This window comes from Eucalyptus grandis, chromosome 6, assembly GCF_016545825.1.
Source record: "Eucalyptus grandis isolate ANBG69807.140 chromosome 6, ASM1654582v1, whole genome shotgun sequence".
Classification (NCBI taxonomy): domain Eukaryota; kingdom Viridiplantae; phylum Streptophyta; class Magnoliopsida; order Myrtales; family Myrtaceae; genus Eucalyptus; species Eucalyptus grandis.
The window spans coordinates 10923332-10938935 of NC_052617.1; the positions used below are offsets into that span (position 1 = coordinate 10923332).

Genomic DNA, 15604 nt, shown 5'->3' on the forward strand with positions numbered 1-15604 from the left:
GCATTCGATATGAACTGCAAGTCATAAAGTAACAAGTAACACAACAGTCTCTTCTTAATGGATAGCCATGAGATTGGCTCAATCTCCGCAAGATTTAAAAGGAGCAAAGCATATACGCCAAACCTTAATCCAACTGTAATAGGGCTGACAGGCGATTGTTTTTAGTTTTGGGGGCTTCAGCTGCACTAACGACACTATGGATTACAGATTTTCTGGAGATAGAATCAATGCATCCAATCCATGGATTAAAGGAAGTAGAACTCTTCATACGTGTATCTGGAATGTTTTCTACTACGGGCCATGCTTTGCGTTGGTGGCCTGGCCCATTAGCACGTAAGGGCGAGTGCTGGTTTCGATCTAACCCTGAAAACGGACTGGCCACTTTTAGGGAATCCCAATTTCCAAAATTTGGAACCTCCAATAACCAATCCAGCTCTTGGTTCTTTGCGCTGAACCCGATTGGATCGGTATGCCTTGTTTTTCTTTTTAAATTATTTTTCTCTTCTGGAAGTAAAGCTACATTTAGGGTGGAGGCGATATGCATTGTGAAATTTTTGCTTAGATCCAAAACCAAACTTCAAAATCACAAACAAACTAGAAAAAAAAAACTATATCTTCGTTATATTTTCATGATGTGATAAGGAACTCATGCCAAGTTTTCATATTAAACAAGAAATCCATATATACTTAGCAAAAAGATAAGTCTTAGATTATCAAATACCAACATAAGAAATCTGATTATCTACAAAAAATAATTAATGTACTCTAATTTAAAAAAAAAAAAATTTGCTTCCAAGAAAAAGATAAAAAAAAGACACTGCCATCATGGGTGGACATTGTCGATTCCCATATCCATTCCTATTCCTGATTTTAGGGTGGGAATCGATCCATCCCGGAATCGATTGCCCCAATTAGCATGGCATGGCACAACCCACAACATCGCTAAGCGAAGCTTGGCATGACCCATGGGCCACCATGGCCCAATAGTGTTGTGCTTCTTGCCGGGCTACTGCAGCCGAGCAATTCTTTTAGAACCTTTTTAGCTGATCCACAATAGCCCAATAGTTACATGGCTGTATATCAGCAGCAATTGCGAGAGCTGCATCAATTGCAATTTTATTCCACTCCAGTTTCAATATAATCACCAAGCCAATCTTAGGTCCATAGATTTGAGGGCGCATTTTGATTTCCCACCCCAGATAGCACGTAATGATGCCCCCACAGACCATAGCGTGCCCATATTTGTGTCCCTCAATCACGGCATATTCACCATGAAACGTCAGGGATGATTCTAGCCAAATTTCATAATCTCATGCTTCATTGGCGAAAAATCCAATCAAAATTTTCAAAATCAACATCGACTCGGGCATCCAGCATGATGGCCTTCATACCCTTTGTGCCTTCTTTTTCAGCTTTTGAAAATGTGAAAGTTCGAACATTTGACCTGAATTCGGATGCTGGCTCTGATTGGAGTGCCTCTGCTCTGACTTGACTATGATGGGAGAGCCAACCAGCGTGTTCAACTCGACTTCGACTTTTCTAGCATGTGTTTGGAAGTCGTTCGGGGACATTGACATCGGGCACTTTCAGGCACTGACGGAATTAGCAGTCAACTACCAAGGCTTTTTGGCTGAGGGGTTGGAAAGCTTACTTATTCTCCAACTTGGAAGCTTTCAGTCGAATTGTTGACACCTAATATTTTAAAAAATAATAAATGAAATAAAATTCGGTTTTTGAAAAATCTTTGTTGTTGAAAATATATTCTCATTTCAAAATTTTTAAAAAAACCGTTTGATTTTGGAGCCATTTCTTTGTTGAAGAAGTTGAGTGAATATCGCCAGATCTTCAACAATTTCAAGTCTTTCCTCTATAAAAAGGAATGTGAGGTTTCGGAACTGAGGGGGCTTCTCTTCATGGTTCGTCCAAGAAAAAATAGCAAACGGAAGAGAAAGAGAGAAAAAGTATAGTCGCAGAAAGTGAACGGGGGGAGGTTTTCGGAAGAGAGTGAGAGAGACAAGTGAGAGAGTGTCAGGTGAGAGAGAAAAGTAAGAAAAAGAAGAAAAAGGAAGAAAGAGAAGAAGCCGTCCGTAGGTCTTCGAGAGGAGAACAAGAAAAGCAGAAGAGTGAAAAAGAAAAGTCAAACAGCAAAAAAGAAGCTTTTGCTTCTGCAAAAGGAACAGAGAAGACAAAGACGTGCGGGCAGAAAAAAGGAGAAATCCTGTTCATCTTCTTCCCTTTCGGCTCCGCAGTCACTCCACTTCGCAGCCGTTCGAGTTTTTTGCTGCACCAGTCGCTGCGCGGCGTCGTCCGTGATTTCGCCTTGCTGCCTCACCTCACCGTGTGACGCCCACGATCGGACCCGAGCCAAATCTGTCCAACGTCTGCACTGCGCCGGCTCCGAGCTTCCCTGACGACCTCTCTGTTCGTGATCTACCCAGCCCCTCGCCGACGCTTGCTGAAGCTGTGCCGCTCCTGACCGCAGCAGCTCGAACCAGATCTGCACCACCTGCGCCCGCCTCTGCAGTGCCCAGACCTCCCGCGCTGCTCTGCCCCGACGCCGCGTCACCTTTGCTCGACCCGGTGCCCGACGATTCCCCCTTGCCATCGCTGAGCACCACCAGAACCCGCGCCGGCCATCGCCACCTGCTGCTGCCCAGCGCGACGCCGGAGCTCCGAAGCCCACCGCTCCTGCTCCGAGTTCCACTGCTGACCCGCGACGTCGGAACCGAGCTGCCACACACCCGTGAGACGCCACCTCTGCCGGACCATCACCGTACCTCCGGGAGCTCTCCACTGGTGCTCTGCCTCAACCTGAATCAGTCCCAGTAGCCCGACGTCCCTGCACCCGACGTTGCTGCTCCTCTGCTTGCTGTTGCACGCCCGAACAGAGCCATCTGCTGCCTCCTCTGTTTTGCTGCAGGTCTGGTTACTGCCGAACCTCGCCGGAGCTCCAACGGACAGCCCTTGTTCCGAACGGCGATCCATCACCGAACCACCGGCTACTCCTCGCCATTCCTCAAGTCAACCGTGAGTTAGACTAGGTGAATTATTATATTTGATTTCATGTTTTTGTTTTTATTCTAATTTGATTTATTTTTATCATTAGGAAATTTGTCATATTAAGTTATGATAATAAAAAATATTGACCCGCGAGACGTCGGGTTAGATTTTTGATTATTTCGACTTTTATGGCAAAATTCAAGAATTACTTTGCACCATTAATTCATATTAAATGCCATTGATTTATATGGATGGATTTTTATTTTGGCATGTTATTATTATTTGCTCATCACATATCATGTATCATATTAGGTACTTAGGTCCATGCACATTTCATATTAAAGCAACATACTTAGATATTTTTAGATTAAGTCAATTTTTCATTTAATAGAACAAAAGATGAACAAAAAAATGTTATGCATGCCATATGAGTTATAGTTTTTTTAATAAAAAGAAAATGCTAAAAGATGATCATTGCACCATTAAGTTGTTTTCTTTTTAATAAAAAACATTATGTCATTAAAAAAATTAAAAAAGATCATTTCATTGGTTAGTTAATAGGGTAATTCATAATTAATCTCATATCATCATTATTTAACATAGGTTGCATATATGCATTAAAAATGAATCATCATTAAAATAAAATCATAAAAGAGCATGCATGTAGAAATACCATGCCATTCATCCCATATCATGTAGCACATGCATATTTAGGATTATAAAAATTAGATTGCATACATATAGTGATAAGTTTAAGTCATACCATATGAATTGCATCTCGCATATCATTAAAATAAATTCATGCATATTAAGTTTAAATTAAGATTGCATATAATTAACATTTTTAAAAGAAAAAAAAAGAAAAATTAGGTGTCATGTCATTTAAAAATCATGTTTAGGGCATGCATTTTTATTAGCATTTTTTAATGTTATTTTATTGATTGTGCACCCGCATGACCACCATTTGCATGTTAGTAGCTTAAGTTTAAATTAATCAATATTGCTTGCAAAATATTTTTAAAATAAAAGGTACCGAAATGGCGTTAGACTAATCTAGCGTAACCATGTCCCCGGACCTCGAATCTAAGTTCGCAATAGTAAAGTATTCTCCCATACTTTACTTGGGTTTCTAACCAACCCTAATTGGTTAGTGGCGACTCCAAATTGAAATTGCATGTTTAAATGAGTTAATTTCTATCAAGTCGCGATTGGTAGGACTTGGGAGGGTCCGCGCCAAGTCTTCGGACTTAGTAATCCATTAACCTAAACTTTAGGATTGCCCCTGAAAATTTAGGTCGCGACACGAATCATTTCCATTTCGGAAAACCGTCATCATCATCATCATCTGTACAATTGGAGCAACATAAGTTTATTCCTCTCCCAAGAAAATGGATCCAAGGCTGTACCGATATGCAAACTCCGGTGATATTCACTCCCTCAAGGAGATTCTCGATAGAGATCCGAGCATGCTCCTGATGCACACTCCTCAAGGAAACACGGCTCTCCATGTTGCTGCCAGATCTGGAAAAACACCAGTTTTGGCGGAGATCTATAGTCGATGCAAGTCTCTTCTCATGGAGCCAAATTCCGAGGGAGACACTCCTCTGCATGTAGCTTCAAGGGCAGGCCAGCTATCTGTTGCAAAGTTTCTAGTCACAGAGATCACATCCGTCTCTCTTTCTCAGCTAGACATTGAAAGCGGCTGCAACTGCGGATTCGAGATGCTAAGATGGGGAAATAGAAGGAACAACACAGCCCTGCACGAAGCGATTAGAAACGGTCACTCACAAGTGGTTAGGTTGTTAATAAAGGCCGATTCTCACCTTGTACTTTACGAAAATAGTTCGGGAGAATCCCCATTGTACTTGGCTGCTAGAGGGGGCATGAAAGAGATTGTAGATTGGATCTTGACATCATGTCCTTTATCTGCTCATGGTGGATCAAATGGCCAGACGGCTTTGCATGCTGCTGTGAGTGCGAGACATCCTGGTAACTCTCTATTCCTTGACCTGCGAGATATCATGCTCCAAAGTAATAACAAAGATGCAAAGTTCTTGTGCCGAGTTCAACTATCATGTACTCTGATGTAGCAACAGAGTCCTGATATCTAGTGATGGAAAATTTGGCATATGCTTATACAAAGTATGAATATTTTCAACCTCCATAAGATATTGCTCAGTCCCAATACTTGCTAGTTCTGTGTGTTTCCAAGAATATCTTGTTCATGCATCACAGGTGTAGTGAAAGCCCTCCTAAGGGCAAAGCCAGAGCTGATCAAAGAAGCTGACCACCATGGCAGGACCCCTCTTTACTATGCAGCTTTTTCTGGATGCCACAAATTGGTCCAGCAATTACTGGAGCTCAATATCTCGAGCGCACATTTAGTGGACAGAGATGGTCTTTCATCACTTCATGCAGCCGCAAGAAATGGTCATGCCAAGGTTATAAAAGAGATTATACGGCAATGCCCAGATGCTGGAGAATTGGTAGACCTAGAGGGCCAAAACATTCTTCATGTTGCAGTCCTAAGCGAGAGAGCAAATGTTGTCAGGTGCATATTGGAAACCATCGAGCTCGAGGGCCTAATAAATCAGCCTGATCACAACGGCAATACTCCTTTGCATCTGACTATCATGGAAAGGAAAAGTTGGATCGCGGCTTACCTATTGTGGGATGCAAGAGTTGATCAAACAGCCCGGAATGCAAAGGGGGATTCCTCGGTAGGAATATTATTGTAGGCCGTAATTCATTGAAAATTTATTAAATCTCTAGACCATGATTCGAAATCTAAGTTGTCTTCATTTTGCTTGCAGGTTGCGACGCTGAATTGGCGACAACTGCGCCTCCCACATCATTGGAATCTTGGTGGAGGATTTTTCCCCTGTACAAATGAACAAAAAGATGGTGTCTGTAATTTAGAACAAACTTACAAGCAAAATTGTCAGACCTTACTGATGGTCGCCACACTCATCACGACCGTGACATTTGCAGCGGCTTTCACGATGCCCGGTGGTTATGACAATAACCCTGGCCCAGGCCAAGGAGTGGCCCTTCTCCGGTCGAGTGTTTTTCTCAAGTGGTTCATCATCTCCGACACTATTGCAATGACTTGCTCAATACAGGCCGCTTCCCTCATACTCTGGGGCACTGCTTTTGGCAAGAGACCTTACGTGTATTGCTACGTGATTGCAGCTTTGCTGACATGCATCGCGCTGCAGTCAACTGCTATATCGTTTTTCACAGGTGTCCAGGCTGTTTTACCTGATGAAACATATGTCCACACTATGAGCAACATAGTTGCCACTGCCTTCTATGTTAACACCTTCTTGTTTCTCTTTAGACTGGCACAGACTTTTTACTTCTCTCATATTTGCCTCCCCTTGGATTCTTGCCTTAGAAGGCTCAAGTGCATCTTTAGTTCCCGCATAGTAAAGAAATAACATTCTCCAGCAATGTGCAAGAAAACATTGCTTTGTTTTTCTTTTTCTTTCTTGGGCCAACAACACCCCAGCATTGTCCACTTGTGTGCTTATACTAAGGGCTTGTTTGGCACATTTTTATTCCTGAAGTACCTTGATACGCGTGGTTGAAAAATGGAACAATATCTACTATGTTTTTCAATTCTTGTGTACTGCCATTGGAAATCATCAAAATTTCGCAAGCAATTGGAGCCAATGAAATGGATGAAGGGTCCTTGTTCTAGTAGTCTCGGTCTTCTTTTTTCCTCTATCTTCAATTGGTGAATTTGACTATAGCGGTTACGACTCCCAACCCGGAGTGGCCAAGTTTCTGTTCCTAGCATCGTTCTAATATAACTCCAAGGTGTAGCCTTCACTAGAATGCATTCATCGCATGATTATACAAAAAGAACCCTTTTGTAGAAATTTGTGGGATTTGGTGGACTCCCCTAGAGCATGGAAATATGTGATTGGGGAGGCAAATAAAAGGCCTAAAAGTTTTGAATTCGGGACTTCTTAACTCTAATATTATATGAAATTTGGTGGAAGTATTGCTAATTTTTCTAAAATCTTAAATTATTAGATGAATGCGTTGTTTATTATATTCTAACGCAAGTCAATGGACCCAGCTTGGCCACTTTGGGTTGGGAGTTGTAATTGCTATTGTCAAATTTGCCAAGTGGAGATTAAAAAAGAAAGGGAAAAAGAAAAAGAAGACCAAGACAGGAACAGGAACTTTTGTCCATTTCATTGGCTCCAAAATTGATTTTAAAAAAAAAACATAGGAAAAATTATTCCCCTTTTACAACCGCTTGCATTGGCCTATTAACAATTGGGGATATTGCAGAAAGCAAGCCATCGAACAATAAAATAAATAGAATAAGAAAATAAATTGAATACCTGATTCGGGGGAGAGCTGCATCAACTTCCACTATAGATCAAATAAATCAAATACTATATGGAGATAACGGCCATACTCGAGTTACTCAAACAGTCTCGGTGTTTCTCAAACCTCAATTATGCCCAATAACGCACGTAGTATTTAACCTCATAATTTATCACAAAATAATCTTTCAATCTCTTGAAGGAAATTATACACTCAAATCTTACCACAAGATTTAATTGAATTGATCACTAATTCTTCTTGGATGTAACTTATAAATAAGCTTCGCTACACCATAACCACATACCTTATCCAATTCTCCGGCTCCCGATAACCCTGCTCACCCCTACTTTGTAAGACCCGTTTGACCATAAGCAAGGACAGAAAAGTTCAAGACACCGGAAGTTTTAAGCCAGACCTAGTATATGGGATCGGACTTTTAACATGAGTCTAAGTTAGACTCGACTATAAAGCCGATAAGTTGCAAGAGACCTAAACCACACCCCTAAATTACGTATAGTATAAAGCCTAGTAGTTCTAAATCATGGGCAAATTTAAGAAAAAATTGTTACCATTGTTGTCAAGTCAGTCTAATTCAAACCATATACAAGTTTCATTCTCAATCATAAATGTGGTCCAACGAGTCGAATCAGGTCTAATTCAAACCATATACAAGTTTCATTCTCAATAATAAATGTGATCTGCGTTGCAACGAGTCAGATCAGGTCTAATTCAAACCATATACAAGTTTCATTCTCAATAATAAATGTGATCTGCGTTGCAACGAGTTAGATTAGGTCTAATTCAAACCATATACAAGTTTCCATATACAAGTTTCATTCTCAATCATAAATGTGGTCCATGTTGCAACCACTCGAATCAGATCTAATTCAAACCATCTATACGTTTCATTCTCAATCATAAATGTGGCGCATGAGGATGGAACGTGGTTAATCCTTATTGGTAGATGACGGACGACAACAAGTCATAAAATGACCTTTTGACAATTTGAGATGACGTAAGACAATAAGTCATCCTTAAGTCTGTACAGTCGTTTGTAGAAGATGTTACATGACAAAATTGCAAGCTAATTGTCAAATTTAATCTACAACATGCCCACGTAAGAACGAGCTAAGACCAGTGAATTTTCGCTCTCAACTAGAAATTAATTCTGAAAATATATATATATATATATAACCCAACCTTCATTTCTTATAGTTACTATGTTGCCAATCCATCTATCTTAACATGATAAATTAGATGATACATACCTCTACTTGACTCTCTTCGTCATCGGTTGAGCTGGAGTTCTTCTAACTCAAACATGATGTCATGCTACATTCAAGGATGGATCTGGAACTCATTTCTAATGGGGAAAGGTTTGCTTGTCTAGAGTCAAGAATCGAGATGTCATTGACTGTGAAAATTTAGGAAAACACTGAGATTTGTCTCTTCAAATAATCCTGGCATGTTAAACTTGGCATCGACTTCCCGAATGTGTTTAAAAGGCATTGAGTCATACCCTTGGAGTGATATAATCAACAGATAAATGCTAAGATATTTTAGCATAGGAGCTGCGGGTCCTTTATGCGAGCCTCTGACAAATTTTTTGGGCAATATTTCTATTGATTCTGCATAATTCTTCGAGAAATATGTCAGGAAAACATGTTTTCAAGCCGGCCCAGCCACGAGAAATCAAAAGATATGGATGGTACAAAACCATAGGAATGTTTCGGTTCACGTTCATGAGTCTCGTCACACAATTTCCAGAAGCAATCGGAACCGATATTTCCTATGTTTTGTTGAACCTTGCGGAAACGTGGTACAAATATAACTTACGAAATATGACTTTCACTATTACAATATTTACTGACACCACATACAATGCTTGGACAACTCTACACAATTTCCCTCACACTCACATGCATACATAGCACACAACACACTCTCAAGACCCCTGCACACACACCCACTCGCTCTTTATTTCTCTACACTTACACTACACACACCTCACGTACACACCCTACACCACTACACACGCACGCTCACACAAGGGGCAAGAACCCCTATTTATAGGGTTCTTGCCCAAATAACTCTTCTTCCTTATTATTTTATTGCAACCTGTTGGGTCAACAATTGCGGCTGAAGCTGAAGAATTGTCTAGACAGAAAAGTCTGGAGAAGTGGAGAGAGATCCGGAGAACTTGAGAGAGAGAGAGGGGGGTGCTTTTTCAACATGTTTTTCTGTCTTGTATAAAGTCATTTGGGAAACCATCGAAATTTCCACGAGCAATCGAAGCATCCAACAACTTTTCCAGGCGATATTTCCTGTAATTTCTCGAGAAATATCTTGGTCTTTGTTCTTTTCTCTCCACTTGGCAAGTTTGACAATTGGCATACACGCGATTACGACTCCCGACCCAAAGTGACCAGGTCGGGTCCGTTGACTTGCGTCATTAAGCTACATAAGATTTGTACCAAAACCATCGTTTTCCTATAGAAGACTTCTTTTATTAAAAAGATATTAGGTAGGCGGATAAAATTGGTGGACAAAATCATAGTTGCAGACTTGAAGCGGGTGCTCAATGTGGTCCACATTTTAAACGCTTGTTTACCGCCTCGTTTAATGTAACGGTAATTTAGATGGGAAAATTACCAAAAAATTCCTAATTTTATTGAAATTGTGCCAATTCAATCCTAAATTTATTGTTTTAATCAATTAAGTCATAAACATTTTGCAATTATGCTAATTTAACTTACTTGGCCAAATTTGGTCATCCGACACTAACGTGGACACGAGCCAACGTCAACAGATAATTTTTTAATAATATTTTATTTTATCGATTTTTTTTTCATTTTTTTTCTCTTTTTCCCCTCCTCCCTCCTCCCTCCTCCTTCCTCTTGCTTCGGCGATCGACCTAAGGGGATGGCCGGTCATCAGTCTGAGGCGGTTGGCAAGCTTACCTCTCCATCATTAGGCAAGGGCGAGCTCGCCCCACCACTAGTGAACACTCACCAAATCCGACGGCAGCTAGCCACACTAGTGGCTAGGCAAACTTGCCCTCACTCGGTGACAGCAAGGCAAGCTCACTAGCCATTGGTCTAGCCGATCGCTTGAGCAAGAGGAAGAACGAGGGAGGAGGAGAAAAAAAGAAAATATAGAAAAATAAAATAAAATATTATTAAAAAATTGTCTGCTAGAGATGATCGGTGTCCACATCAGTGCCGGCTGGCCAAATTTGGCTTGAGGGACTAAATTGGCACAATTACAAAAGATTTAGGACTCAATTGGCCAAAAAACATAAGTTTATGACTCAATTGGCACAATTGTAATAGGTTTATGAAATTTTTGGTAATTTTCACTATTTTAGATCATCCTTACACATATTATTTTGTACCAAAACTCGAAAGTTTCAAAGAATAGCATTTGTCTACCTAGGTATACCAGGAATGACAATAAAATCAATATATTGAATGACGTGACAATCCATGCATAGGTGACCGAATGTGGTCTTAACTAACCAATCAACACCTGATTATATCCTAGTAATGCTGATGGGGTTTTGGTTATCTTGACCAACAGTACACCAAGTTACCTGATAGACCAAACTTAATAAAATACCACAATAATATCATTGGAAAGGGTCTCTTGTGGGCAGCATCAGTAGCTGGCTTGGAGGTGGAATGGGAGAATACCTCACGCTAATGGCTAACAAAAACGTTGGGAATACTCCAGTCACCACCATACTCCTTGTGCTTCTTCATCTATTTACTTTAGCAATTTCATTTTCTTGAAAAAAAAAACATAAAAAATAAAATCTCCTAAATTTAATTAAATGAATCGGGTCAGGTATGGATCAAGAAATTTGCATTACAATAAATGAGTTATAAATAGGTTAAATGGGTCAATTTAAGTTGTATCATTTATGACCCAACCCAGCTCACCCATTTAACAAGTTTACTTCTTAGTCGGTAGAGTCCACAAGCATTGTTACCAAGCAGGTTGGCAAGATGCCAGTCGTTGGCTGACTTTTCTTTTGAAAGAATCTGGACATGGCAGCTAAGAAGGAAAAGTCTGGAGAAGAGGAAAGAGGCGGTGTTTCTTCAATACCCCGTATTTTCGAGGCTAGAACATAGCAAGACTAGCTCTGAAGAGCTTCCGCTGGGTGATTAGGCCCGCGATGTCCTTATCGAGCCCCTCCACAGCAAAGCCCCCTTCTCATAGAATCAAACGAGTGGGAACGCGCTGACCGAATAATGTTCACGTCAAGATGCTTGATTAGTTGACTAATCCGCTGATAATTTGTGGTTCTCAGTTCACACAAAAATTTGGAGATGCGATAAAAGTCGTCCTCACAAATCAAAGACACGTAAGGCTTATTATTCCCGACTTGCCTAGAAAATGGCCCGCAATAACCACGCACGAAACCTTATAGATCTTATAGCACGCGACTCCCTCCTCCATCTCTTCCTCCCCACTCAATACTCAATTTGCTTTCTCCACACGCTAAAGATGAGGCCTGCAATTCGAGAAGAAGAACAAGAGACGAAGATGGAGGAGGACGGTCAACCCCCAACGAAGTACATGGACCCAAGTATGTACAAAGCCGCCAAAGAAGGCAACTTCACTGCCCTCGAAAACTCGATCCGGAAATATGGAGAAGACGAACCCCAGCTAGACCTCCTCAAACTAGAGACCCGCAAGGGCAACAATCTCGTCCACCTCGCGGCGGAGTCGGGCCACGAGGACTTCATCAAGCAGGTCCTCCGCAAGTGCCCCCAGCTCGTGGCCAAGCCCAACAACTCCTGCCGCCAGTGCGCCCAGCTCGTGGACAAGCCTAACAACTCCTGTCGCGGCGCGGACACGCCGCTGCACATCGCAGCGCGGACACGCCACTTCAAAGTTATGGAGACCATCCTCTCCGAGGCCAAGCTACGGGAGGGGAAGGCCACCACCGAGACGCCATGCACACAGAAGATGAAAGAGATGGAGAATGGGGGCACAGCCAGGATCATTACCAGCTTGCTGAGGAAGACGAACGGGGCCGGGAACACAGCGCTGCACGAGGCGCTGAGGAACGGGGATGAGAAGATGGGGATGTTACTGTGGAAGAGGATGAAGAGATGGTGGGGAGCGTCAACAAGGCCGGCGAGAGCGCATTGTATGTGGCGGCTGAGTTAGGGTTTGAGAAAGTGGTAAAGGAGATGGTGAAGTTCTTGGAGAGCGGCAGGCAACGTGAAGAAGGTGTTCGGGATCGCGCTTTGAGGGGCCCGGAAGGCCAAAACCCCTTGCACGCTGCTGTTCTTGCTGGAAGTAGGAGTATGTCAATTTTAATACATGCTTAAAATGAGTAATTACATGGTCCTTTATTTTCTGAAAAATCAATTTATTAGGATTTATAAATGACGTGGCATCACACATGCATATAGCATCTTATTTTCTCTATTAGTATATAAGGCTTATTTTCTCTATCCTTTCTGGTGCTCATCCGCTGGGGCTAGTCGCACGCTTACAAGTCAAAGGAGATATATGGAAAGCACTATGGAAATAGATTTTTAAAGTACTTGCATGGAAATAACAATCTACTAATAGACTAAAAATATTTACCAAACATAGCAAACTCTACTGGGTACCAGTCTTAAGACTATACATATAGTTATTTTTTGCGCAACATGTAAGTGTTCGATATGATGCAAAATATAACTATGGTATTCATATGACTAGCAGATTTCTTTTTGAGAACGGGAGGTTCTATCCGGCGCAAAATCAAGTATGGTCTGAAGTGTGTGTTTCTATTTTTATGAAGCATCAATATGTCGCCTTTCAACTTTTTAGTTCAAGCAAACGCTTAGATAATAAATATAGAAACTACACTCTTTTAACGTACATGAACAAGCAAGAAATGCTATGTGAAGGCATATGATGTTGAAGGAACTGAGGGAGTTTATTCGTGCCAGCACTAATTGATCACTTTGAACTTTGTATTATTAACAACTGAAATCAATTGAGGCATCTCTTGGTCTTCCAAAAGAAAAAAGAAAAGGAAACGGATTTAAACTTGCGTGAATGGTAATTGAGGAATTTTAAAAAGGATTTTTGATTTTCTTCAAGCTTTATTGACCTACTATACTATGTAGTGAAACTCATAACAAAATCTAAAAAGACATGTACTTTTGTAATTTATCATCCCCATCTTCTTTAATTAGTTCTATGATGTATCTCATAGTCAACCTTCAATTTCAACAAGAAACAAAGTATGGCAACATGACTATACCAAAAACCAATCACCCTTACTCTAAACTAACCTATCGATGTTGGCAATGGTGGATTGTGTAACTCGAAGGGCGTTTCATATGAAAACCCAAGAAGAAAAAAGCGAACTTTGGTGGCAAAATCAATTACATGTCCCTTAGGAGATGTTATCATCTAGATGCTATGCTTAGAGCAGACAAGCCCACATATAAAGAAACCATAACATCGGCAGTTACATCTCCCATTTCTTTTATTATATTTCTATCTACTCTTTCTAACGAGTTCTTCCTCGTGTCCTAGATTGCGTGGAAGCTCTCATAAATCTCCAAGGATCGGATATGATCAACAAGGCCGACGACAACGGAAGAACAGCCCTGCATTTCGCAGCGAAAGCCGGAGAGAAAGACATCGCCACCCGCCTCCTCCTAACCGACCCTTCCTCGGCCTACACCAAGGAACGCACCCATGGCCGAACCCCACTGCTCGAAGCCACCTCGTCGGGCCATCTCCACGTCCTGGGAGAGATCCTCGAGCACTGCCCCGACACGGTCGAGGTCGCTGACGACGAGGGCCGGAACGTGGTTCACCTCGCGCTGAAGTGCGGGCCGAAACACTCTAAGGCGGTGCTAAGATTGCCCGAGCTGGTGAGGCTGGTGAACGAGGCCGACCGCTTTGGGAACACGCCGCTGCACGTGGCGGCTGGGGACCTGAACTACAGAATGGTGAAGAGGTTGCTGAAGATTCCTGGGGTGGATCTGAGGGCCAAGAACGACGAGGGCTGCACATTTCTCGATATTTGTGAGTCTGAGTGGCAATACACGAAGAGGAAGGTAATTATTAGCTCATCTGACTAAATTATCTTTTGCACATGGGATTCTGCGTCGGGTTATGTGGTGAAATAGCGAGAAAATTAAAGGATTTTGTAACATAAATTTAATGAGGGACAAAAATAGTTATAAGAGAAATCAACGGAATAATAAAGAGCACTCAAGATTTATATGAGTTGGTCCAAATTTTTTGTGAAAATTTGAGCTGGAAATTGGTTTGTTCTTTTCTCTATAATATTGTCAACATTGGTTTTTTTTTTTTTGTTGTTGCCGTAACCCATTATTGTCGTCATATGTTATAGTGCTTACTGGTACTTCTTAGTAAATTGAGTAAATAAATCTATTGGAGCTCATATATTGGGCTTTGTATATTAATAGAGGTATTAAAACTAATTTACAGAACTACGTGGCAGACTCAATAAAATTCTATAAAGATTGTATCCATTTGGGGGAAATTAAACTAGTGCTTCCTCTAACCGATCTATCTATATAGGTTTACGTTATTTGGCGGGAAATCTAGGCTGTTGATGACCTTGAAAATTACACGAGCCTTACCATAAAATAGAATGGTCCATTTCTGTTACCTGCTTCTATCAACTGCTGATCGTTATTGCTCATCTGCAGGACTACCTTTACCGATACCTGAAGTCCATCCGGGCTGGCCGAAAGCCTCAGAGCTGGAACCACCCCGCCGGCGAACCCACCTTCCTCGACAAGCCCGAAGCCAACCTCAAGGGCCACGCCAATGCCCTCTGCGTCGTCGCCACCCTCCTTGCTACCATCACTTTTGCCGCCGCCTTCACATTGCCTGGTGGTTTGACGCCTGAAGATATTGACGCTCTTCCACCGCTGCCATCCCCCTTATGCAACTTCCATGACTCCCTCAGCAACCACCTCCGGCGAAATTAAGCGGCCGAAAAACCACAAACCTGGCCAGCCTATTCTCATTGATCAAAACCGCTTTCAGGGTCTTCATCCTAACTGACGTCATCGCCGTATCTACTTCCCTGACAGTCCTGTTCCTCTTGATCTCAGCCATGCTTGCCGAGGAAATGGCCTTGAGGAAGGGCCATCGTGTACAGTAAGAAACTGCTTTACATCTCCCTCGGGGACCATGGTTGCCTTCATGATGGGGCTGTACAGCGTCATACCGAGGGATGTCGTGTGGTTGGAGTTTTCTGTGG

At 41.8% G+C, this 15604-nt stretch overlaps 2 protein-coding genes across 2 annotated transcripts; both read left to right on the forward strand.

Moving 5' to 3' along the window:
- Window positions 1-4322: 4322 nt before the first annotated feature.
- LOC104451466 (protein ACCELERATED CELL DEATH 6-like) lies at window positions 4323-6440 on the forward strand. The gene is made up of 3 exons (XM_010066114.2): window positions 4323-4989; window positions 5236-5720; window positions 5814-6440. Exons 1-3 carry the CDS (start codon window positions 4389-4391, stop codon window positions 6438-6440), a joined length of 1713 nt encoding a protein of 570 aa, XP_010064416.2. The 5' UTR covers window positions 4323-4388.
- Window positions 6441-11853: 5413 nt separating this feature from the next.
- On the forward strand, window positions 11854-15329 carry LOC104451467 (protein ACCELERATED CELL DEATH 6). Its single transcript, XM_039314321.1, has 4 exons — window positions 11854-12340; window positions 12433-12660; window positions 13894-14423; window positions 15045-15329. Exons 1-4 carry the CDS (start codon window positions 11854-11856, stop codon window positions 15327-15329), a joined length of 1530 nt encoding a protein of 509 aa, XP_039170255.1.
- The last annotated feature ends 275 nt before the right edge of the window (window positions 15330-15604 follow it).

Excerpts from the sequence above, each read along its gene's own strand:
- LOC104451466 (XM_010066114.2), top strand. The coding sequence starts at position 4,389 with ATGGATCCAAGGCTGTACCGATATGCAAACTCCGGTGATATTCACTCC. Across the intron at positions 4,990-5,235 it reads TGTGAGTGCGAGACATCCTG|GTGTAGTGAAAGCCCTCCTA; the intron begins GTAACTCTCTAT and ends CATGCATCACAG. Across the intron at positions 5,721-5,813 it reads ATGCAAAGGGGGATTCCTCG|GTTGCGACGCTGAATTGGCG; the intron begins GTAGGAATATTA and ends TTTTGCTTGCAG.
- LOC104451467 (XM_039314321.1), top strand. The coding sequence starts at position 11,854 with ATGAGGCCTGCAATTCGAGAAGAAGAACAAGAGACGAAGATGGAGGAG. Across the intron at positions 12,341-12,432 it reads GAAAGAGATGGAGAATGGGG|ATGGGGATGTTACTGTGGAA; the intron begins GCACAGCCAGGA and ends GGGGATGAGAAG. Across the intron at positions 14,424-15,044 it reads GGCAATACACGAAGAGGAAG|GACTACCTTTACCGATACCT; the intron begins GTAATTATTAGC and ends GCTCATCTGCAG.